This window comes from Schistocerca cancellata, chromosome 2 (assembly GCF_023864275.1).
Source record: "Schistocerca cancellata isolate TAMUIC-IGC-003103 chromosome 2, iqSchCanc2.1, whole genome shotgun sequence".
Taxonomy (NCBI): Eukaryota; Metazoa; Arthropoda; class Insecta; order Orthoptera; family Acrididae; genus Schistocerca; species Schistocerca cancellata.
In genome coordinates this window covers 356141807-356166829 of record NC_064627.1, presented here as the reverse complement: position 1 = coordinate 356166829, position 25023 = coordinate 356141807, and the positions used below count along the sequence as shown (strand labels likewise).

Below are 25023 nucleotides of genomic sequence, written 5' to 3'. Positions count from 1 at the left end.
CATTCGCTGTTCTTGCAGTATGACCTCTTTACTACCTCTTTACTACTGACTAACATATTTTTCAGACCGTATCCACGTATACCACTGATCATACTGGAAAAATTATATTGTTTTACGGCACATACTTCGCGAGATATGACATTTCATGCATGGGAGATCGATTCTTTAAACAACCGAGGGTGGGGATCTTACTGATGCCACACTACTCGGGATGTGCCAGACGCTACATTAGCTTCTCAAAATGACTCCCGATGGAGAATGAGACCTCGAGTTCTGCTTGCTAGGATGTCTTCGATGAAATCGCGTATCTGTCTGGGTATTCCATATGCAGGTATTTTCATTAAACTTAGAATAATAGAAGCAGGGAAACTGTGTAGTGGGTGTCGCTACGAGTAAGTACCTGCTTGAGAGGCGGAAGGCAATGATCTCTAAACGTGCGATACACTTGCAAGCAACATGCGAAGAATTCATGAACTACTCGAGTAAAAGACTGACGCACAGTTCTACGCCTGAGCATTCGGTGAGCCACATTGCTCGCGGGCGTATAGACACTTAGGGCACTTTGAACTCGCAGAAAAAAAAAAGCAAGTGGCTCAAATGGCTCTGATCACTGTGGGACTTAACATCTGAGGTCATCAGTCCCCTAGAACTTAGAACTACTTAAACCTAACTAACCTAAGGACATCACACACATCCATGCCCGAGGCAGGATTCGGACCTGCGACCGTAGCAGTCGCGCGGTTCCAGACTGAAGCGCCTAGAACCCCTCGGTCACACCAGCCGGCGCAAGTGGTTCAGATCAGCGGCTCACTAGCCGCTCGCAGAAACATATGCTCTTGGCGCAATGTGCTCGCGAGCGGTTTATAAAGCAGTTTCAATACAACTGAATACGCACTTTGGGATATTACAGTTCCAAACACTTCGTTAGAAGAATTTCGCACCCAAAATAGAATAGACGACAGCGCATTAGTGGAAGGTGAATTACAAACGAAATTCTTTATGCTAAATAAACCTACAGTCAAATCCGTGTACAGATAGGGTTTCCTCAAAAAATAATTCGAAAAATCTAAATCGAGGGGTAAGTGATTGACCCTTCCATTTAGTTGAGAATAAGTGATATTACTAAGTTGTTTACACGTGGTTATTCGTGAGCTCAATTAAAACTGTATCGTAACATTTTCATAACCTATCAACACTGCGTGTACTTCAACGTTGATGTTATAACATATTCCGTTTTATACATACTCCTGCTTTATATGTATAATAACTGTTATTTCATCTTTCTCATTACAGAATTTCATTTATAGCAGTGTCTTCTCGAACACTGCAGTCACGTTTAGAAATAAAATAAAATAAGCACAATGGACTCGCACTGAGGCTGAGAGATATTAAAATCTCTCTCTGGAAATACTAACTTAGATTTTCTATATAATTTCCTAAAACAGAATAAGGCTAATGTTGGAATGTTACTTTGAAGAAAACATGGCTGGATTCCTTCCCCATCCTTCCTCTATCAAAGTTTGTGAACCGTTCCTGGTGACCTCATTCTCGACAAGACGTCGAATCGTAAATTATAATTTTCCTTTTGCTGTTTTGTGGCATCAACCCTCCACTTTCACTACTTTCTTGATATCATAGAAGAGCAGAGCAAGCTAGGTTCCATATGAGCATTGCATGTCTAAATCATTTTGGTTCCTACAGAAGAGTTATTCATTCTTCAAGAAATTCTACAACTCTTGAGTGACAGATCGATATTTTCCTTATGGATTGGAATGACTTTCATTTTTTTCCATTTACGTGGTATGCTTAGTTGTTTCAGCAAACTTTGACTAACTGCTGAAGGCTAGGGCCCATTCCTCCGCGTGGTGGATGTAGAACAGAACAGAGGTCCCATCAGTTTCAGTGTCCATTCCAATATCGAGTGATCTGAGTGAATTTCGATTCCGTCCCCAAATATTTCTACATGTGATATCTATACATCTGTGGCGATTTAAATTACAAATTGCTTTTCGATCTGTAAAATGAAGCCCAATACCGAAAATAAGGTAAATAAAAATGAAAATGAAAAGCGGGCACTTTCAAGTGACGCATCATGTGAGCCATTTCACAATTAAATAATGTCCGTCCTCCATTTTTGTGTAAAGTCTTCTGGCTTATTTGATAACATGCTTCATTACTTAGTGTCGATGTGCCGAAAAGCGAATGTACCAGAGCGATTCTCGACGTGCAATCCAATTTAACACAGTTTATTTTCACAACAGTGGAATAGTAACTAGCACACTTAACACAAACCGTGTATAATAGTCGTTTAGTCGTAGCGTCTTTGACTTGCAGTCAAAACAGCCTTGGTCCCGGATTCGAACCCAGTCACTGGATAATTTTTGAATAAAAGTCATCAACAATGGCAGCCGAAGACTTACTGTATAAGAAGTCAACCTCGTTCTGCCAAAGGCCTGCTCAAAGAAATCGAAGAGCAAAAAGAGTTTCATGGTACCCTCTTGCCCTTGGGGTGAGAAATTGCCTCCAAAAGATGGACGAATCAACAATGACCGTCGGCATAATGTTGTAGAATCCAATGGAAATCACTGCATTAAAGACACAACCATAGGGCACATGGCCCGTAAGTGAAAAAGTATCACGATGATCTCTCCATCGGTAAAAAAATTCTGGATTACTCCCCTACTCAGATATCCGCGAGGGGTCTGCCACGTGGGAGGCAACCGTGAGAAAAAGATTAAATAACCAATGAAAGGGTAACAGAATCGGAGCATGGAATGTCAGAAATTTAAACGAGACGGTGAAGCTAGAAAATCTAAATGGTAAATGCAAAGACTCCATTTAGATATTGCGGGGGTAAGTGATCAGTGAAGTGAAATGGAAATAAGATAATGATTTCTGGTTAGACGAATGTAGGGTAAAATCAACAGCAGTAGCGTTATGAATAGGAAGGTACGGCAGAGAGTGAATTTCTGTGAACGGGTCAGTGATAGGGCTGTTCTCATCAGAATCGACAGCAAAACTACGCCCACCGAGCGAAGTGGCGACGTGGTTAGACACTGGACTCGCATTCGGGAGGACGACGGTTCAATCCCGCGTCCGGCCACCCTGATTTAGGTTTTCCGTGATTTCCCTAAATCGCTCCAGGCAAATGCCGTATTGGTTCCTTTGAAAGAGCACTGCCGACTTCCATCCCCGTCCTTCCCTAATCCAATGAGACCGATGACCTCGCTGTCTGGTCTCCTTCCCCAAAACAACCCAACCCAACCCAACCCAAAACTACGCCAACAATAGCTGAGGTATACATGCTGACGTCATAAGCAGAAGATGAAGAGGTAGGGTAAGTATATGAGGATACTGAACGAGTAAAGGGAGACCACACTCTAATAACTGTTACGCGATAGTAAGGTAAGGAACAGAAGAACGAGGTACGGGAAACTAGGGGCTTAATAGCAGGAACGAAAGAGGAGAATTAGTTCTGCAATAAATTTCAGCTAGTAACAGCGAATACACCGTTCAAAAATCACAAAGATAAGCGTGTCTGGTAAATGCCGGCGAGACGAAATCATTCCAACTTAATTACATCGTGGCCAGACAGAAATTCCGAAATCTGATATCGGATTGTGGGCGTACCCAGGGAACAGGTATAGACTCAGATCGCAATTTATTAGATGAAGGGAAGACTGAAGTTTAAGAAAATCAATAGAGAAAGAACTGGGATGTACTAAGTTGTCTAGGGCCGTCATAGATGCAAAGACGGAAATAAAAAAGAAAGGCTTAACAGTAGTATTCAAATTCAGGGTGGAAGGATATCAGTGATAGAATTGGATGATGACGGTTGTTATCCTTAGTGACAACGAAGAAGAATTACAGTACCTGCTGACCAGAATTAACAGTACAACGAGTACGGAATATGCACTGAGTGTAAGCCGAAGGAGGAAGAAAATAATGAGGAGTAGCAGAATTAAAAATAGCGATAAACTTAACATCAAAATTGGTGACCATGTAGTAAACGAAGTGAAGGAGCTGTGCTACGTTGAAAACAAAATAACACATGACGGACGAAGCAAGGACGACGTAATAAGCACAGCACAGACAAAAGTCGAATTCTCGGCCAAGAGTAGTCTATTAGTATCAAAGTTCGGCCTTAGTAACTTCCGTGGTACTAGAGCGAGCTGTAGAGGGTAAAATCTGCAGGTGAATACAGAGACTGGAATACAAAATATAAATCATATTATTGACGACGAAGAGTGCAAGTACTCTTTTGATATGACGAGGTTGGTACAAAAGGGAAACTCATGGGCGGCCGCATCAAACCAGGAAGAAACTGATAATTCATAAAAAAGAATCCTATTATCACACCTTTCCGTACCTCGTATAACAGAGTTCTTCGTTGAAAATAGTGCAGCATCAAACGATGCACGTCTAATGGTGATGACACTTTTTTTACTCTTTTAAATTAAGAATGTAGGTAAAAATGGTTTGCCGTCATTTTCTTTTAATTTTTACTATGTTAAACAAGGTTACAGTGCTATGACCTTGACACTTGAGCCCACATCCGTTTGAAGTGTGCAGATATACTGATACAAGAACAAAGAGAAAACCGAACATTTCGGTTTTTTGCTGAGCTAGTAGTTATAAGGCGCGTGTGAAAAAGAATGTGTTGCACGCCACGACCTTTACGATCCTGCGACCTTTGGGGCAATCCTCTATCAGTCTGCCTGCTGCATATGAATCATATCTGCGCTGCACTAATTAACTGTTGTTCCAGTAATACAAAAACTTGACGTATATTCATGATAATGACGTTTTTTCCTGAGACCATTCGAATGACATCATTGCCTTAATCTTCTAGGCATTCCAGTTTGGTTGATGTTCTATATTATTGCAGCTTCTCGGATTATGACGTAAAAATAGAGGAAAGTATTTTGCGTCTTGGTCAGACGAATTCTGGGAGGTTCCTTCGATGAGGTCACGGTTTACCATCTTTCTAAACTGTGCTGGTCTTGGAAAACCTGGTACCACAGATGGCGGGAGATATGCAACACCTATTCCTGCTGAATGTCGACAAAGGACAGTCGTGTGGAAATTTTCGTCATTGAATGAATCGGTGGCATAAGGGCAGTAAAATAGCTTAGGATACATGAAGAATTTTGATGCCGGCCTGGTTGGCGCAGGGTGAGTATTGTAACAAAGCGATGTTGATGTGAGAGAGAGTAAAATGCAATGCTAGAATTTCAGGTGTCTCAATGAACTGTAATTGGTTGCGATAACATAGTGGACTTCTTAACGACAAACAATCCGAACAAATAGAGAGCATCTGACGGAGAAAGAAATTAGGTCATTGACTTAATACAGTAACATCCAAATCCACCAGAAATAGGCCTCAAACATATGTATTTACAAAAAGATAAAATTCTCTTGTTGAATTCTTACGAGACAGTCTCCATTCCTTTCACTTTATGTAAGCGTTGACAGAATCCGGCTTAAACTCAAAGAACATACAAATTCAACAAAAACAAATGTCGAATATATTGATATTAATTAATTGATGCTTTCTACAAGGGATATAGAGTTGGTTATACTTTCCTAGAAAGCTTCTGACGTAGTTCCTCACAAGACACTTCTAATCAAATTGTGTGTATGTATGGAATATCGTCGCTGTTGTGCGACTGGATTCGTGATTTTCTGTTAGAAGGGCCACAGTTCGTAATAAATGACAGGAAGTCATCGATAGGAACAGAAGTATATGGCGTTCCTCGAGGAGTTGATACAGCCCTCTGCTGTTTCTAATCCACATAAACAGTTTAGAAGACAATCTGGGAAGATTGTTTGCAATGACGAAGTTATTTACCGTCTCGTAAAGTCGTCAGAAGATCAGAACAAATTGCAAAAAGGTTTAGACGTAAGAGCTGTGTTGTGCGAAAAGTGAGAAGTAACCTTAAACAATTAAAAGAATAAATAAATATCGTTAAATTTCGGTTACACGATAAATCACACAAATTTAAAACTTGTGGATTCAACTAAATACCTATTGAATACTATTACGAATAACTTAAATTGGAACAATCACAAAGAAAATTATGAGGGGAAGGTGACTCGAAGACTGCGTTGTATCGGCAAAACACTTAGAAGATGCAACAAATCCACTGAAAATATTGGTCTATATTACTGCACGGTACAAGGTCCTTACCAGATAGGTAAGGGAAGAGAAGGGCAACTCGTTTTCTAAATCGCTTAACAGGGGTGAGAGTGTGACGGATATGATACGCAAGTTGGAGTAACAATCATTAAAACAAAGGCGATTTTCGTTGCGGCGAGATCTTTTCACAAAATGTCAATCACCAACTGTTTTGTTGGCTCCCGTGTAAACAGCGAGAAATGACCAGCGAAATAAAATGTTAGACATCGGATGTTCCACGAAAAGATTTAGCTGTTCATTTCGCTCACTTACTATTCTACAGTGAAACGGTGGACAAATTGCCTGAATGTACCAAACACTGAAGTGCGAATTGCTGAGTAGTGGTGTAGATGTCGATGAAGTGCGCGTACTGATTAGATTAGAGGAAAATTCCCTGTAGAATGGAATAATACTGGTGTTCCTCGCGAGAGTAAATGAATGGGAGCTGATATCAGACTGAGAAAGCTATTGGAAGATTTCATTGAATAGAGCAAGCTTTGTATAGTATGATGCCAACTGAGAAGGCGAGGCCATATACGAAATCTAGAATAAAGTAGGGCCTTTGATATTTTATTTAAAGAAACTTAATCCCTAGTTATTGGTTTAATTCCGTCTTCAATATCCACTCTTCTGAAAGATGTCATCAAGCCCCAGAAGTTTATTTAGCGAAATTTTCGTGTCCAGGAGGCGAACAGAGAAGAGTGTTTTGAAAAGGAGTCGTCAGAGCAAACTGTCACTGTGTTTAATTAGTTTCTCTAATATTTAGCAATTTTAATAAAGCTGTGGAGCTTCAATTATAGATTACGTAGGAAATGTCTGGATTTGCTTCTTCATAATCCCGATGCGAGTGCTGATGCCCTCGAGTAGAGTATTTACATGGATTATACACATTGTGAGTGAATGCTCAAGTATTTGCTGCGGCTACGGGCAACGGCGTGATTTGGTAATGGATGATAATAGAATGGTGTCTTTCACAGATAACGCTTAATAATGTTCTGAGAGTATTTCGGTAACACTTCCGTTTGGGCATTAAGCATATAGTAGTGAAAGCACAACTCTAAATTACTTATATCTGCACGAAGGAGCCAAAATATGCCAACCGCGAGACTGAATGCCGACTTGAGGCCTTGCGATCACGTAACACGGTAAGCACAGAATCTCTCTAGCGACCATACGGACATCAAAGGCAGAAATCCACTGACATAAGCGACTTCGACAAAGAGCAAATTATTACCTCGGAACGAGCATCTCGGAAACAACGGAACTGGTTAGCTATTCGCGTGCTACTGTCGTTAACGTCTATGGATGGTGCTTGAAGGACGATGACCACAAGTAGGGAAAGGTGTTTTGACGTCCACGCCTCATCAGAGAACGTGGCAGTCTGAGGCTTGCACACTCTGTAACGCAGAGTAGTCGGCAATCTGTGGTAGATCTGACAACAGAGTACAATGCTGATCCAGGCACAAGTGTTTCGGAATACATTGTTCAGCACACGTCGTTGGACATGGGGCACTGCAGAAGACGAACTCTGCGTACTTCCACGTTGACCAACAACATCGGCAATTACGAGTGCAGTGGGTACAGGATCATCAAGACTGGACAATGGACTATTCGAAATGTATAGCTCGATCGGATAAATCGCATTCCTCGTTACACAAGATCGATGGTCGTGTTCTGTTATGCCGTGATCCGGAAGAACGACTGCTCGAAACATGCACTGCAACTGGGCAGTATTAACTTCAGCTTCCTTGGGACCTGTGGAAGTTACTGAAGGCATCATTACAGGTGTGGTGCAAGTGGACTTATATCGGACTCTTGCATCCCTTTATGTTTGATATCTTCCTCGGTCGTGAAGCCATCTTCCAGCAGGATAACTGTCCATTTCAGAAGTGCAGAATTATGCTACGATTTGAAGAACATGATAGTGAATTTACGTTTAAGTCTTCCCCATCGATTTCACCTGTTCTGAACCCAATGGAACACATCTCGTATGCTACTGGGAATTCCGTGAGCAGCGAGCAGACATCTGGTGCCTTATACCTCCAGAAACCTACCAAGAACTTGTCGAGCCCATGCCATGGAGAATAACTACTGTTTTACTTTTCAAAAGTGGTTATTTTTGGCTCATCAGTGCATTTCGTCAGCTTGAGCTGTTAAGGATCCAGAATTCAAGGATTATTTTCACCGGTTGCAATGTGAATATCTGCAGTGCATGGTACCTAATCGGAGGTTTTCGACATATACTTGGGTGTTAGCTACGAGGATCGATGTAATTCGATAATTCATCTGTACTGACGGGTAGAAAATTTCAATCTTCCATTTGGAGAGTAAACATACTTATCCAAAAATACCTATGGATAATACGAAAAAGTAATGTCTACGTGCTCTCAGACCAGTCACATGAACGGGAATTTCACAAGTGATGTTTAGGCCGGTGCAACATGGGCCCAAATCATTCACAAATCTACGCAGATATGTGAGAGTCCTACTTAGGGTTCCACACACTTGTGAAATACTACCAGCTAGTGGCACGTCAAACTCAACGCCAGCTGTGATGTCACAACCTCCACTTGGGATCCAGATTGGTAGCTGAAGGTACTCCTTTCCAGAGGTCCAATCTCTTCCGTGTGGGTAGTTTTACCTTGAACATTTCAAAAGTAGAGTGTGGAGTTGCGAAGTAGACTCCAAGAGACACCCGTAAGCTATACAAAAATTCAGTTATAGTTACAGTTACCATCAAAAAGGGTAACTACAGATGTGTTAGAGGAAACATACTCTTTCATTTTATGGCAGTCTGCTAATCGAGTATGAGCTAAGCGCAGGTTCATTACCTGATCAAAATTTTGTAGTTTTAAAATATTTCCACGGCTACACCTTATTTTTATTTAATTTATTTACTTTTTTCTTTTACTCTTTGGGGCTACAGACACATTGTCAAGCACTCATATTCGTATATACAGACAAGCGGTCCAGCTGGAAACTGCCATACTCAGTAATTTGATCATTCAGAATGTTGCTGTGAACATCCTGGTTGTTATACACGTTGACAAGAATGAGAGGATTCAAGTCATAAGCAACGCAAGAAAAAGTCACAGAAACACCTCGGACGTGAATTATACCCTCCACAATCGCCTCATTGGGCTGTTACACTGGTCGCCTTGCATCCTTTCAAAAGAGCAAAATCACCAGTTGTCGGTCCACATTACACACCCATTGTTCAGCCACTGTTCAGTTTCTATGTTGTTTGGCTCACTGAACGCATGCAGCTATATGTGCCTCCGCGAACAAAGGGGTTTATGGTCGGTGGTCCGTGACGATTAAGATCTTTCTATGCCCACTGTTCTTATACCAGGTTACATGGTCTCGAGTGGCACACCATTCCTTATAGACACGCTGGCAGTCCGCTCTGAGACACTAACGAATCGGGTAACTTCAACCGTGGTGTGGTCGTGGAAACTCTTCTTTCTGCCATTCTGCCAGGTCTCTACGTGGACACACGTTACTGCACTGTTTCCGTATAGCCTACTGGAAGATACACAACTATTCACTGCCATGATTGCAGTTACCGGTGGAAGATCACATGACCACCAGGTACCAGTTCTTTACCATCTGTATATAGCGCTCCAAAGCGATCAGACTGCTTTTATAAGAGCATCACTGAACTTTGTCTGTTGACTTAGTTAAAAAGCAACAGGTTGGAGCAGATGAGTAGTGTTGGGCGTTTTTGCTAACACGTGAATACTTTAGAAACAAACAAGATGTACTGTAGAACTTTATACAACGAAGCGCCAAAGAAATTGGTTTCTCCATGCGCATTCAAATACAGAGATATGTAAACATGCAGAAGACAGCGCTACGGTCCGGAACGCCTTTATAAGACAGCAGGTGTCTGGCGCAGTTGTCGATTACTGCTGCTACAATGGCAGGTTATCAAGATTTAAGTGAGTTTGAACGTGGTGTTATAGTAGGCGCACGAACGGTGGGACACAGCATCGCTGAGGCAGCGCTGAAGTGGTGATTTTCCCGTACGACCATTTCACAAGTGTGCCGTGAATATCAGGAATCCGGTGAAACATCAAATCTCCGACATCGCTGCAGGCGGAGAAAGATCCCGCAAGAACGGGACCAACGACGACTGAAAAGAATCGTTCAACGTGACAGAAGTGCAATCCTTCTGCAACTCGCTGCAGATTTCAATGCTGCGCCATCAACAAGTGTCAGCGTGCGAACCATTCAACGAAACATCATAGATTTGAAACTTCCTGGCAGATTAAAACTGTGTGCCGGACCAAGACTCGAGTCCAGCACACAGTTTTAATCTGCCAGGAAGTTTCATATCAGCGCACACTCCGCTGCAGAGTGAAAATATCATTCTGGAAACATCCCCTGGCTGCGACTAAGCCATGTCTCCGCAATATCCTTCCTTTCAGGAGTGCTAGTTCTGCTAGGTTCGCAGGAGAGCTTCTGTAAAGTTTGGAAGGTAGGAGACAAGGTACTGGCAGAGGACGGGGCGTTAGTCGTCCTTTGGTAGAGCACTTGCCCGCGAAAGGCAAAGGTCCCGAGTTCGAGTCTTGGTCCGGCACACAGTTTTAATCTGCCAGGAAGTTTCATATCAGCGCACACTCCGCTGCAGAGTGAAAATCTCTTTCTGGAATCATCGATATGAGCTTTCGGAGACAAAGACCCACTCGTGTACCCTTCATGACTGCACAACACAAAGCTTTACGCCTTGCCTGGGTCAGTCAACACCGACAATGGACTGTCGATGACTAGAAGCATGTTGCCTAGTCAGACGAGTCTTGTTTCAAATTGTATCGAGCGGATGGACTCGTACGGGTTTGGAGACAGCACCATGAATGCATGGACCCTGCATGTCAGCAGGGGAATGTTCAAGCTGGGGGAGATTCTGTAATGGTGTGGGGCTTGTGCAGTTGGAGTAATATGGGACCGCTGATACATCTAGATACGACTCTGACAAGTGACACGTACGTAAGCGTTCTGTCTGATCACCTGCATCCATTCATGTCCATTCTGCATTCAGACGGGCTTGGGCAATTCCAGCAGGACAATGCAACACCCCACACATCCAAAATTGCTACAGAGTGGCTCCAGGAACACTCTTCTGAGTTTAAACGCTTCCGCTGGCCACCAAGCTCCTCAGACATGAACATTATTGAGATTATCGGGGATACCTTGCAATGTGCTGTTCAGAAGAGATCTCCACCGCCTCGTACTCGTACGGATTTATCGACAGCCCAGGAGGATTGACGGTGCCAATTCCCCTCTAGCACTACTTCAGAGATTAGTCGTATTCATCTCTTGGTCTCCCTCTACGATTTTTACCCTCCATGCTGCCCTCCAACGCTAAATTTGTGATCCCTTGATGCCTCAGAACATGTCCTACCAACCGGTCCCTTCTTTTTGTCAAGTTGTACCACAAACTCCTCTTCTCCCCAATTATATTCAATCCTTCATCATTAGTTATGTGATCTACCCATCTAATCTTAAGTATTCTTCTGTAGCACCACATTTCGAAAGCTTCTATTCTCTCCTTGTGTAAACTATTTATCGTCCACGTTTCGCTTCCACACATGGCTACACTCCATACAAATACTTTCAGAAACGACTTCCTGACACTTAAATCTATACTCGATGTTAACAAATGTCTTTTCTTCAGAAACGCTTTCCTTGCCATTGCCAGTCTACATTTTATATCCTCTCTATTTCGACCATCATCAGTTATTTTGCTCACCAAATAGCAAAACTCCTTTACTACTTTAAGTGTCTCATTTCCTAATCTAATTCCCTCAGCATCACCCGACTTAATTTGACTACATTCCATTATTCTCGTTGTGCTTTTGTTGATGTTCATCTTATATCCTCCTATCTGTTCAACTGCTCTTCCAAGTCCTCTGCTGTCTCTGACAGAATTACAATGTCATCGGCGAACCTCAAAGTTTTTATTTCTTCTCCATGGGCTTTAATACCTACTCCAAATTTTTCTTTCGTTTCCTTTGCTGCTTGCTCAGTATACAGATTGAATAACATCGGGGAGAGGCTAAAACCGTGTCTCACTCCCTTCCCAACCACTGGTTCCCTTTCATGCCCCTCGACTCTTATAACTGCCATCTGGTTTGCTAGAATTCATCCAGTGCAGACGTACGAGAACAGTTCTGATCTGAATGATTAAGATTGCGAAATTGTTTTATCTTCATGATGTCGTGTACTTGGGTCCTACTCAAGACTAATTGCGTGTATTCTTTCATAGAATGTTCACTTCTCCATAAGGTCCAACTAATTTAAAGTCAAGTCCAATGTTCACTAATTCCGTTATTAGACTTAAATTAACCCGTAGTGCGCGGTTAAATGAGTCTATCTGTTCCTGTCTCAGTTCATAAAATCAGTTTCTTAAGCCGTGAATCCCGTCACACAACAAATACTTCTAAACTGGAAAACAATCTAGTCACGATTCGCAATCTCAATAATTCAGATCGGAACTGCTCTCGTGCGTCTGCACTGAATGACATTAGACAGGTGTAAAATGGTGTATTAGTCTGTTACTGGAAGTATGAACCTCTGCCTTTCACGGGAAAATACTTTACTGATTGAGCTATCCAGACACGATTCTGGACCCACCCTTCACAACTTTACTACCGTCAATGCCTGGATAGTTCAGTCAGTAGAGCCTCTGCCCGAGAGAGACGAAGTCCTACATCTACATCTACATCTACATGACTACTCTGCATTTCACATTTAAGTGCTTGGCAGAGGGTTCATCGAACCACAATCATACTATCTCTCTACCATTCCACTCTCGAAGAGCGCGCGGGAAAAACGAACACCTAAACCTTTCTGTTCGAGCTCTGATTTCTCTTATTTTAGTTTTATGATCATTCCTACCTATGTAGGTTGGGCTCAACAAAATATTTTAGCATTCGGAAGAGAAAGTTGGCGACTGAAATTTCGTAAATAGATCTCGCCGCGACGAAAAACGTATTTGCTTTAATGACTTCCATCCCAACTCGCGTATCATATCTGCCACACTCTCTCCCCTATTACGTGATAATACAAAACGAGCTGCCCTTTTTTGCACCCTTTCGATGTCCTCCGTCAATCCCACCTGGTAAGGATCCCACATGGCACAGCAATATTCTAACAGAGGACGAACGAGTGTAGTGTAAGCTGTCTCTTTAGTGGACTTGTTGCATCTTCTAAGTGTCCTACCAATGAAACGCAACCTTTGGCTCGCCTTCCCCACAATATTATCTATGTGGTCTTTCCAAGTGAAGTTGTTCGTAATTTTAACACCCAGGTACTTGGTTTAATTGACAGCCTTGAGTATTGTACTATTTATCGAGTAATCGAATTCCAACGGATTTCTTTTGGAACTCATGTGGATCACCTCACACTTTTCGTTATTTAGCGTCAACTGCCACCTTCCACACCATACAGCAATCTTTTCTAAATCGCTTTGCAACTGATACTGTTCTTCGGATGACCTTACTAGACGGTAAATTACACATCATCTGCGAACAACCTAAGAGAACTGCTCAGATTGTCACCCAGGTCATTTACGAGGGCTATTCACAAGTACATTACGTTTTGGAATTAAAAATAAATAAAGTATTGGACAAATTTTTTATTATATACAGATGAAAGCCACACTTCAATACTACTTTTCTACATAGTTGCCATTTAAATTAAGGCACTTATCGTAGCGATGGACGAGCTAGGAAATTCCTTCGTCGCAAAATTCGGCCGCCTGCGCCTTCAACCACGTGGTTACCTCTTCTTGAAGCTGTGCGTCGTCATCAAAACGCTGCATAGCCAACCACTTCTTCATTGTTGGGAATAAGTGGAAGTCCTCGGTGCCAGGTCGGGACTGTACGGCGGATGAGGAAACAACTCCCACTTAAAAGATTCGAGAACTTCCGAGTGGCATTTGCCGTGTGGGCCCGGGCGTTGTCGTGAATCAGCAAGATCTTTGAGCCCAACTTTCCCCTGCGCTTGTTTTGTATTGCTTTTCTGAGGTTGTGCAGAGTTTGGCAATACCTTTAAGAGTTTATTGTAGCGCCTCTTTCCAGGAAATCCACAAAAATCGTATTTCTCCCGGGTTACTGATTGACCACGTGGTTGAAGGCGCAGGCGGCCGAATTTTACTACGTATGAATTTCCAAGCTCGTCCATCGCTACGATAAGTGCCTTAATTTAAGTGGCAACTATGTAGAAAAGTAGTATTTAAGTATGGCTTTCATCTGTATATAATAAAAAAAATTCCAATATTTTATTTATTTTTAATTCCAAAACGTAATGTACTTTGTGGATAGCCCTCGTATATAGATCAGGAACAGCAGAGGTCCCAGGACGCTTCCTTGGGGAACACCGGATATCACTTCAGTTTTACTCGTTTGCCGTCTAGTACTACGAACTGCGACCTTCCTGACAGGAAATCACGAATCCAGTCGCACAACTGAGAGGATACCCCATAGGCCCGCAGCTCGATTAGAAGTCGCTTGTGAGGAACGCTGTCAAAAGCTTTCCGGAATCCAGAAATACGGAATCAACCTGAGATCCCCTGTCGATAGCGGCACACAGTTTTAAGCTAGCAGGAAGTTTTAGAATTCATTTTGGAAGATGACTCACCTGAAGGAGACGTGTCCGGAGAACTGCCTGAGGACGCGCAGCCTGCTGAAGAAGGCGGTGAGCCACTGGTCGACGGCGCGGTGGTCGACGGGCACCAGCTCGCCCGAGTCGAGCACGCGGCACGTGACGTTGGCGAGCACGACGGCGTCGCGCACCGTGGTGCAGGTGAGGAAGTGCTCGCCGGGCAGGTCCTGCACCACGACCCACGGCCGCTGCGGCGACATCTCGTACGGCATGCGGAACTGGGCGCGCGCCGCGGGCAGGCGCAGCTTGACGCGGTCGCGGCAGCCCAGCGCGCCCGCGCTCGCCATGAAGTGCGTGCCCGCCGCCAGCACGCCCGACTCGTACAGCCGCAGCACGTCGTCGCGGCGCACCACGGGGTAGTACAGCGGCACGTGCAGCCCCGCCTCCTCGGCGCGCCGCACCACCTCCTGCACGTCGTCCAGCAGCCACACCTCGCGCACGCCGGGGCAGAAAACGGTGCACCCCTGCCAGGCAACACGCGGCACACTTCAGCATTGTCGCTCCAAGCAGTTCCACTTCGTTAAATGAAATAACAAGTTCACTGTTACCAGTCACCGTTTTATTTATTTCCACGACGCGTTTCGAAGGTTTAAACCTCCATCATCAGGTGGATTTACATTAGTAAGTATTACATTTGTGTGTGTGTTCTGTTACGATTTTTGGAGGAACTTGTGGCACTGTCTAGTGGAGAAACAAGACACTATTTCACAATGCGGTTTAGGATTACTTTTGACAAAAAATTAAACTGATATCTAATGGTAAACAGTAAGTAAGTAAACGAGAGTACCTTCAGTGGTCACAGGTTCCTTTTGCTGTCGTAACACATCACACGTATACTGCCACATTTGTAAACAAATATGGCGTCTGGAATCAGCTGGGTGCAAGGTTCGTATACTGGCACAAATGCATATCTATCTGCATATTTTATAGCACTGACCAATGTATTACCCCAACCTTTAGGCAGCTAATTATGCAACATGCAATCTTAAGACCCCTTGCCATGTAAATGTTTGCTCTCATATAATCACTCTTCCCTCTCCCTCTCTCTCTTTCACTCACACACACACACACACACACACACACACACACACTTTTTTCCCTCTCTCTACCTCTCCTTCTGCCTCCAGCCCCTCACCTCACATCTGTTTATTAATCCCAATCAAAGAGTGTAATGTATGTATGATTTTACTGCTGTAGCCAATATGATCATTGTAATTAAAGTCTGTAACATTTCACCTAATTGTTATCAACAAGTACGAAGTTTAAGCCCTTTTAACATTTCACATGATTGTATAAACGAGTACGAATGTTTAGCTGTTTTAACTTGTCAGAATTGGATTTACATACCACCTGAAGTACACACACATATATTTGACACCTCAAAACAAACACCGCCAAATGCTTAAAACAATTATTCTGCAATAATGTTGTTACAGTGTATATTCTTTGCACTTTGCGATCATGTCTTCTCTTCTGCTATACGAACCTTGCACCCAGCTGATTCCAGACGCCATATTTGTTTACAAATGTGGCAGTATACGTGTGATGTGTTACGACAGCAAAAGGAACCTGTGACCACTGAAGGTACTCTCGTTTACTTACTTACTGTTTACCATTACATATCAGTTTCATTTTTTGTCAAAAGTAATCCTAAACCATATTTTAAAATAGTGTCTTGTTTCTCCACTAGGCAGTGCCACAAGTTCCTCCAAAAATCGTAACACAACACATACACAAATGTAATACTTACTAATGTAAATCCACCCGATGATGGAAGTTTAAACCTTCGAAACGCGTCGTGGAAATAAATAAAACGGTGACTGGTAACAGTGAACTTGTTGTTTCATTTAATGTCAGTAACAGTCACGGTAAATCCTAACCTAAAAATGTTCGCATTTAAAGTTCCACTTCGAGTGATCGTTCGCCGGCAGGTGGGAGCCCGCGGGCAGAGCAGGACAGGGGTTGGCCACTGAGAGACCCAAGCACCGGCGGGGGAGGAATGGTCAACCAACACTAGCAGTCAACACTTTGCACACAACATTACTTGGTATATACAGGGTGTTACAAAAAGGTACGGCCAAACTTTCAGGAAACATTCCTCACACAAAAAGAAAGAAAATATGTTATGTGGACATGTGTCCGGAAACGCTTACTTTCCATGTTAGAGCTCATTTTATTACTTCTCTTCAATTCACATTAATCATGGAATGGAAACACACGGCAACAGAACGTACCAGCGTGATTTCAAACACTTTTTTACAGGAAATGTTCAAAATGTCCTCCGTTAGCGAGGATACACGCATCCACCCTCCGTCGCATGGAATCCCTGATGCACTGATGCAGCCCTGGAGAATGGCGTATTGTATCACAGCCGTCCACAATACGAGCACGAAGAGTCTCTACATTTGGTACCGGGCTTGCGTAGACAAGAGCTTTCAAATGCCCCCATAAATGAAAAACAAGAATGTTGAGGTCACGAGAGCGTGGAGGCCATGGAATTGGTCCGCCTCTACCAATCCATCGGTCACCGAATCTGTTGTTGAGAAGCGTACGAACACTTCGACTGGAATGTGCAGGAGCACCATCGAGCATGAACCACATGTTGTGTCGTACTTGTAAAGGCACATGTTCTAGCAGCACAGGTAGAGTATCCCGTATGAAATCATGATAACGTGCTCCATTGAGCGTAGGTGGAGTAGGTGCAGAGAAATTGGAATAAACCTGAAATTTGCCACACATCGCAAAAAATGGTTCAAATAGCTCTGAGCACTATGCGACTTAACTTCTGAGGTCATCAGTCTCCTAGAACTCAGAACTAATTAAACCTAACTAACCACATCCATGCCAGAGGCAGGATTCGAAGCTGCGAACGTAGCGGTCGCTCGGCTCCAGACAGTAGCGCCTAGAACCGCACGGCCACTCCGGCCGGCCCACACATCGCAGTTGTAATCTACATCTACATGGTTACTCTACGGTTCACACTTAAGTGCCTGATAGAGGGTTCATCGAACCATTTTCATACTACTTCTCTACCATTCCACTGTTGAATGGCACGTGGGGAAAAGGAACACCTAAATCTTTCCGTTCGAGCTCTGATTTCTCTTATTTTATTATGATGATCATTTCTCCCTACGTAGGTGGGTGTCAACAAAATATTTTCGCATTCGGAAGAGAAAGTTGGTGATTGAAATTTCGCAAATAGATCTCGACACAAAGAAAACCGCCTTTGTTTCAGTGACTGCTACCCCAACTCACGTATCATATCAGTGACACTCTCACTCCTATTGCGCGATAACACGAAACGAGCTGCCCTTCTTTGCAATTTTTCGATGTCCTTCGCCAATCCTACGTTGTAAGGATCCCATACCGCGCAGCAATATTCCAGCAGAGGACGGACAAGTGTAATGTTGGCTGTCTATTTAGTGGGTTTGTCGCATCTTCTAAGTGTTCTGCCAACAAAGCACAGTCTTTGTTTCGCCTTCCCCACAATATTATCTACGAGATCTTTCCAATTTAAGTTGCTGATAATTGTAATACCTAGGTATTTATTCGAACTGAGAGCCCTTAGATATGTGCGACTTATCGTATACCCAAAATTTATTCGGATTTCTTTTAGTACCCATATGGATGACCTCGCACTTTTCTTTGTTTAGTGCCAATTGCCACTTTTCGCACCCTACAGAAATTCTCTCTAGATCATTTTGTAATTTGAATTGATCGTCTGATGATTATACTAGACGGTAAATTACAGCGTCATCTGCAAACAATCAAAGGGTGCTGCTCAGATTATCACCTATATCATTTATGTAAATCAGAAACAGCAGAGGGCCTATGACACTACCTTGCGGAACGCCAGATATCACTTCTGTTCTACTCGATGATTTATCGTCTATCACTACGAACTGTGACCTCTCTGAGAGGAAATCACGAATCCAGTCCCACAGCTGAGACGATACTCCATACGTACGCAATTTGATTAATAGTCGCTTGTGAGGAACGGTATCAAAAGCCTTCTGAAAATCTAGGAGTATGGAATCGATCTGAGATCCCTTGTCGACAGCACTAATTACTTCATGGGAGTAAAGGGCTAGCTGTGTTGTACATGAACGATATTTTCTGAATCCGTGTTAGTTATGTATCAATAAGTCATTTTCTTCAAGGTGATTCATAATGTTCGAGTACAGTATATGCTCCAAAATCCTACTGCAAACTGAGGTCAGTGATATGGGTCTGTAATTCAATCAGTTACTCCTATTTCCTTTCTTGAATATTGGTGTGACATGTGCTGCTTTCCAGTCCTTAGGAACAGATCTTTCGTCAAGTGAGTGGTTGTATATGATTGCTAAGAAAGGCGCTATTGTGTCTACATACTCTGAAAGGAACCTGATTGGTACACCATCTGGACCGGAAGACTTGCCTTTCTTAAGTGATTTGTTTCTCAACACCTAAGATATTTACTTTTATGTCACTCATACTAACAGCTGTTCTAGTTTCGAATTCTGGAATATTTACTTCGTCTTCTTTCGTGAAGGATTTACGGAAAACTGTATTTAGTAACCCCGCTACGCCACCATCGGCAACAACTCCATCGCTATCGCGCAGTGACGGTGTTGACTGTTTTCTTGCCACTGGTGTACTTTACATATGACCAGAATCTCTTTGGGTTTTCTACCATATTTTGAGAGAATGTTTCATTGTGGAAACTATTAAAAGCATCTCGCATTGACGTCCGCACTAAATTTCGAGCTCCGGTGAAACTTAGCCAGTCTAGGGGATTTTGCATTCTTCTGAATTTGACATGCTTTTTTCGTTGCTTCTGCAACCGTGTTCTGACGTGTTTTGTGTACCATGGTGGATCACTCCCGTCTCTTATTAACTTATGTGGTATGAATCTCTCTATTTCTGTCGATACTGTACCTTAGAATTTGAGCCATACCTGGTCTACACTTACATAATTAGCTTGGAAGGAATGGAGACTCTCTCTTAGGAAGGCATCAAGCTCTGGTACTTTTCCAACACAGCTACGACAATTTACAACTACAATAGCGAGTGTTGCTTGGTCGATTCTCGTCGTTTCTTTGCCCTGTACTCTTTGAGACTGGAGCCCTTTTTGATCTTTCCCGAGACTGTCTAACCTAATAAACCGCCCAGTCCACGCCACACAGCCTATGCTACCCCTGTAGCCGCCTCCTGTATCTAGTGGACACCTGGCCTATTTAGCGGAACCCGAAACCCCACCACCCTACGGCGCAAGTCGAGGAATCTGCAGCCTACACAGTCGCAGAACTGTCTAAGCCTCCGATTCAGACCCTCCACTCGGCTCTGTATCAAAGGTCCGCAATCGGTCCTGTCGACGATGCTGCAGATGGTGAGCTCTGCCTTCATCTCGCTAGCAAGACTGGCAGTCTTCACCAACTCAGATAGCAGCAGGAAACCAGAGAGAATCTCTTCCGATTCAAAGAGACACACGTCATTAGCGTCGATATGAGCCACTTAACTGATGCTTGAAGTGTTCACCTCCTGTCCATCTCATGCGCTCCACGTCTTCCGTTACGCATTTTAGAAATATTTTTTATAGCTGTTAAAAATTCAGTCACAAATTTTCGGAACTCTATGTATGGAGTTAGGAATTAGTATGGGGCTAGGAGAAATTATTTTATACTTTTTATCCGATATAAAAACTTGTCATATTAAAAATTTATTTTTATTTAAATAAATACTATGGTTGTAGTCCTTAATGCACAACACCTTTTTGTGGCACCAGTCACTGGAGATGATTGGGCGTCATCAACACTTTCGCTGTAACTAAACTATCCACCGCCGGCCGGGGTGCCCGAGCGGTTCTAGGCGCTACAGTTTGGAACCGCGCGACCGCTACGGTCGCAGGTTCGAATCCTGCCTCGTGCATGGATGTGTGTGATGTCCTTAGGTTAGTTAGGTTTAAGTAGTTCTGAGTTCCAGGCGACTGATGACCTCCGCAGTTAAGTCCCATAGTGCTCAGAGCCATTTGAACCATTTTAAACTATCCACCGATAAAGTAAACAGTTCCAGCTGAATCTTCTTAGTCTGCTTAAAATACTCTATAAGGCCCCAAATTATGGGACGATACTCAAGACTCGATCGAAAAACCGTTTACATGTGAATTCGTCGAAGAATTACAGTTCTTAGAGTGAATCTCAGTTTGATATTTCATTAAATTTAGACCTTTTGCTATTGCATGTAAGGCAGATGCCAACAAAGATGTCTCTATTGCCGCGGGCTGTCATGATTCTGGCATTTATTTTGACAAATATAGAAATGCAGCTATCCGGAAAAATAAAAATGGAACATCAGATACCAGGCTGTCCCACCTAAGTCTGTCACCTTACATATTTCCGAAAAGAATCAAAATTGGAAAAATACAATTGGCCAGAGATGCACTTATGTCATGAGTCACACAATGGTCAGGAATCCGCAGTAAACAAACATCAGTTTAAACACAAAGTTACTTTTTTTTTCAAGTGTCATACGCATGTTTTTTCTCCGGAAACGAAAACTAGATGTACAGTGAGTGACGGCAGACTTGTTTTCACTGTTCTAAACCTCATACCTTCTGAAATACGTAGACTTTAAAGGATGGCAACGGCGCCACAGCTCCCGCTCTAATACGCAGAGCAGGAGTTGCCTACAGCAGTCATCAGCACAGTGTAGGCAACCCGCATTCCGGCATTTCAGCGTTAGAGATGAAACTGAGGCGCCGTTTTCATTATTTAAAGTCCAAGTACTCCACAAGATATGAAGTTTAGAGCAACTAAACCAAGTCTGCCATCACTAATTGTACCTACAGTTTCTATTTCCGTAGAAAAAAAGCTGAGTTTTCATATTTTGTTTCATATCGGAAATAAATGAGGTGGCAACTTTATGTGCGACACCCTGTACATCTACACCATAAGCGACTTCCTGGTGTTAAAGTTTAGGCATCCAACAGCACCCAGTGAACAGACGTTCACCTCCACATCTTTATGGTGAAACTGAAACTTTGCCGAAGTATTTGGGAAAAAGTTTTAGACTGGGAGGCAGCTTCCAACCTCCACATTAGGAACCGAATTAGTTGTTGTGATCAATAATGATTTTTCTTGGAAATTCGAATGCTGGTGTTAGAGTTCGACCAATTTAATATTACCTTTCTCCATCAGAAAAATTGTTTTGGAACGATACATTAGTATTACCTCTATCACTTACTATTACTATTTTGTGCAGCTGCGGAGAATTTGGGACCGCCCCTAGAGACATGTGAACATTCTTGGACACGCATTTCTCCTACTGCAGTCGTCAGCTCGTACTTGTAGACTCTTTTCGGAGATATTGTTGCTGGAATAGAGTCGCCTCTTCTATTATATTGTACGTATTATTAGAATTCGTACCTTCAGATGAAACAGAGCTTCAAAAGCCGTATTTGAACTACTGTTGTTGTCAACCCAATCACTAGTTGTAGCAGATGACTCCATAACCATCCACTTGAACCGAAGTGAGGCACGTCCTTGATTTATTTCCAGACTTCTGAGGAGGAATGTGAGAGAGATAAGTCTTGTCATCAACAAGACCGGACGACCTATTCCCACCAATAGATCGGCAAAAATGCAGTTGAGCAATGCTGTTTACATTCTGCCAGCCACAGCAAGCGTTCCGGGCGCAGGGGGCGTTCCACTCGTAATGTAAACCTGCACGCGGATCATCTTGGTGTACTTTGGTAAAATGATTATCGCCCAGGGAGAAACGGAAGCAAATGCGATTGCGAAAGTTATGCTTGGTGAATTGACCACGCAGGTGGGCATGTCCTATTACTTGCCATAAACTCTTAGTTTCAGCAAGGAACTAGAGTTAAGGCTAATAATTCCTTAAACTCGATAAAAACGTACACTTATCAGATATTAGTTATGTATCGCCGGAACTTTCCATATTGTCCTACAGTTCTTTGGCTTGTTACGGGGACTTAGGTTCTAATAAGACGACAGCTATTTCACAATTTTGACAAATCGAGAGCTGGTCTGCAAGTGATGAACACTGTTAAGCATCCTACATCGTTACCCGAGCTTTCCAGACTAGACAATCTGTGGCACATTTCTGGATGGGAGTTAGATTATGTACCACAGCCGTGTGATATTTAGAAACTGTGGAGCGTGATTCGAGCCACCTGCTATAGATTGTCACAGAATGTCATTTCATCTACATCTATATGGATACTTAGCAAATAACACTCAAGTGCCTGGCAGAGGGTTAATCGAGCTACCATCACACTAATTCTCTATTATTCCACACTCAAACAGCAAGCGGAAAAAACGAACACCACTATCTTTCCGTACGAGCTCTGCTTCCTCGTATTTTATTATGATGATTGCTACTTCCTATGTAGGTCGGCATCAACAAAATATTTTCGTATTCGGAGGAGAAAGTTGTGAGTGAAATTGCGTGAGAAGATCCCGTCACAATGAGAAAATCTTTGAAACTTCCTGGCAGATTAAAACTGTGTGCCAGACCGAAACTCGAACTCGGGACCTTTGCCTTTCGCGGACAACTGCTCTACCATCTGAGATACCCAAGCACGACTCACGACCCGTCGTCACAGCTTCAATTCTGCCAATATTTCGTCTCCTACCTTCCAAACTTCATTCTGGAAACATCCCCAAGGCTGTTGCTAAGCCATGTCTCCGCAGTGTCCTTTCTTCCAGGAGTGCTAGTTCTGCAAGGTTAGCAGAAGACCTTCTGTAAAGTATGGAAGGTAGGAGACGAGATACTGGCAGAACTGAAGCTGTGACAAGGGTTCGTGAGTCGTGCTTGGGTAGCTCAGGTCCCGAGTTCGAGTCTCGGTCCGGCACACAGTTTCAATCTGCCAGGAATTTTCATATCAGCGCACACTCCGCTGCAGAGTGAAAATCTCATTCTGGAGAAAATCTTTGTTTAATGGTGTCCACCGCAAATCCCGTATAAACGTGACACTCTGCCTCTATTTCTCGATAATACAAACGTGCTGCCCTTCTTTAAAATTTCTCGATGTACTTCGTTAATTTTATCTGGTAAGGCTCCCATCCCGTACAGCAGTACTCCAAAAGAGAGCGGGCGATCGTAGTGTAGGTAATCTCTTTAATAGATCTCTGACATCTTCTATTCTGCCAATAAAACGCAATCTTTCGTTCGCCTTCCCCACTGCATCTTCTTTGTGTTCTTTCCAATTTAAGTTGTTCGTGATTGTAATTCCTAGGAATTTCATCTACATCTACATGGATACTCAGCAAATAACACTCAAGTGCCTGGCAGAGGGTTAATCGAGCTACCTTCACACTAATTCTTTATTATTCCACCCTCAAACAGCGAGCGGAAAAAACGAACACCACCATCTTTCCGTAGGAGCTCTGCTTCTTCGTATTTAGGGCCTTTAGATTTAACTGATTTATTTTGTAACCGAGGTTTAAGGGATCACTTTTAGCACTCATATGGATGACGTCACACTGCTCAATATTTAGGATCAATCGCCAATTTTCGCACCATATAGATATCTTTTATAAATGTTTTTGCAGTTTTTTTATCTTCTGATGACTTCACTAAACGATAAACAACAGTGTCATCTGCAAACGACATAAGGCAGCTGATCACCTTATATAAATAGGGAATAGCAGAGGGCCTATAACGTTACCTTGGGGAACGCCAGAAATTACTTGTGTTTCATTCGGTGATTCCGTTAAATTACTACGAACTGCGACCTCTCTGACGGGAAATCACGAATGCGGCCGCATAACTGAGACGATATGCCATAAACAGGCAATTTTATTACAATCCGCTTGTGAGGTACGGCGTCAAAGGCCTTTTAGAAATTTAGAAATACGGAGTCAGTCTGAAACCCCTTGTCGATAGGACTCAACTTCGTGTAAGTATAGAGATAGTTGTGTTTCACAAGAGCGATTTTTTCTAAATCTGTGTTGACTGTGTGTCAGTAGATGGTTCTCTTCGACGTAATTCATAAAGGTCGAACACAATATATGTTTAAAAAACCTGCTGCACATCGACGTTAATGATATGGATTTAGTGGATTACACCTATTGTCTTTCTTGAATACTTATGTGACCTGTGCAACTTTCCACTCTGTGGGTACGGATCTTTCGTCGAGCGAGCGGTTAAGTATGGAGCTATTGCATCAGCATACT

The 25023-nt window shown here is 42.9% G+C and overlaps 1 protein-coding gene across 1 annotated transcript in view; it reads right to left on the bottom strand.

Moving 5' to 3' along the window:
• Window positions 1–25023, bottom strand: part of LOC126154066 (uncharacterized) — a 204215-nt gene that overhangs the window by 60139 nt on the left and 119053 nt on the right. The window contains exon 5 of the mRNA XM_049916112.1: window positions 14822–15309. Coding sequence (XP_049772069.1) covers window positions 14822–15309 — 488 coding nt within the window. The remainder of the gene's footprint in view (window positions 1–14821; window positions 15310–25023) is intronic.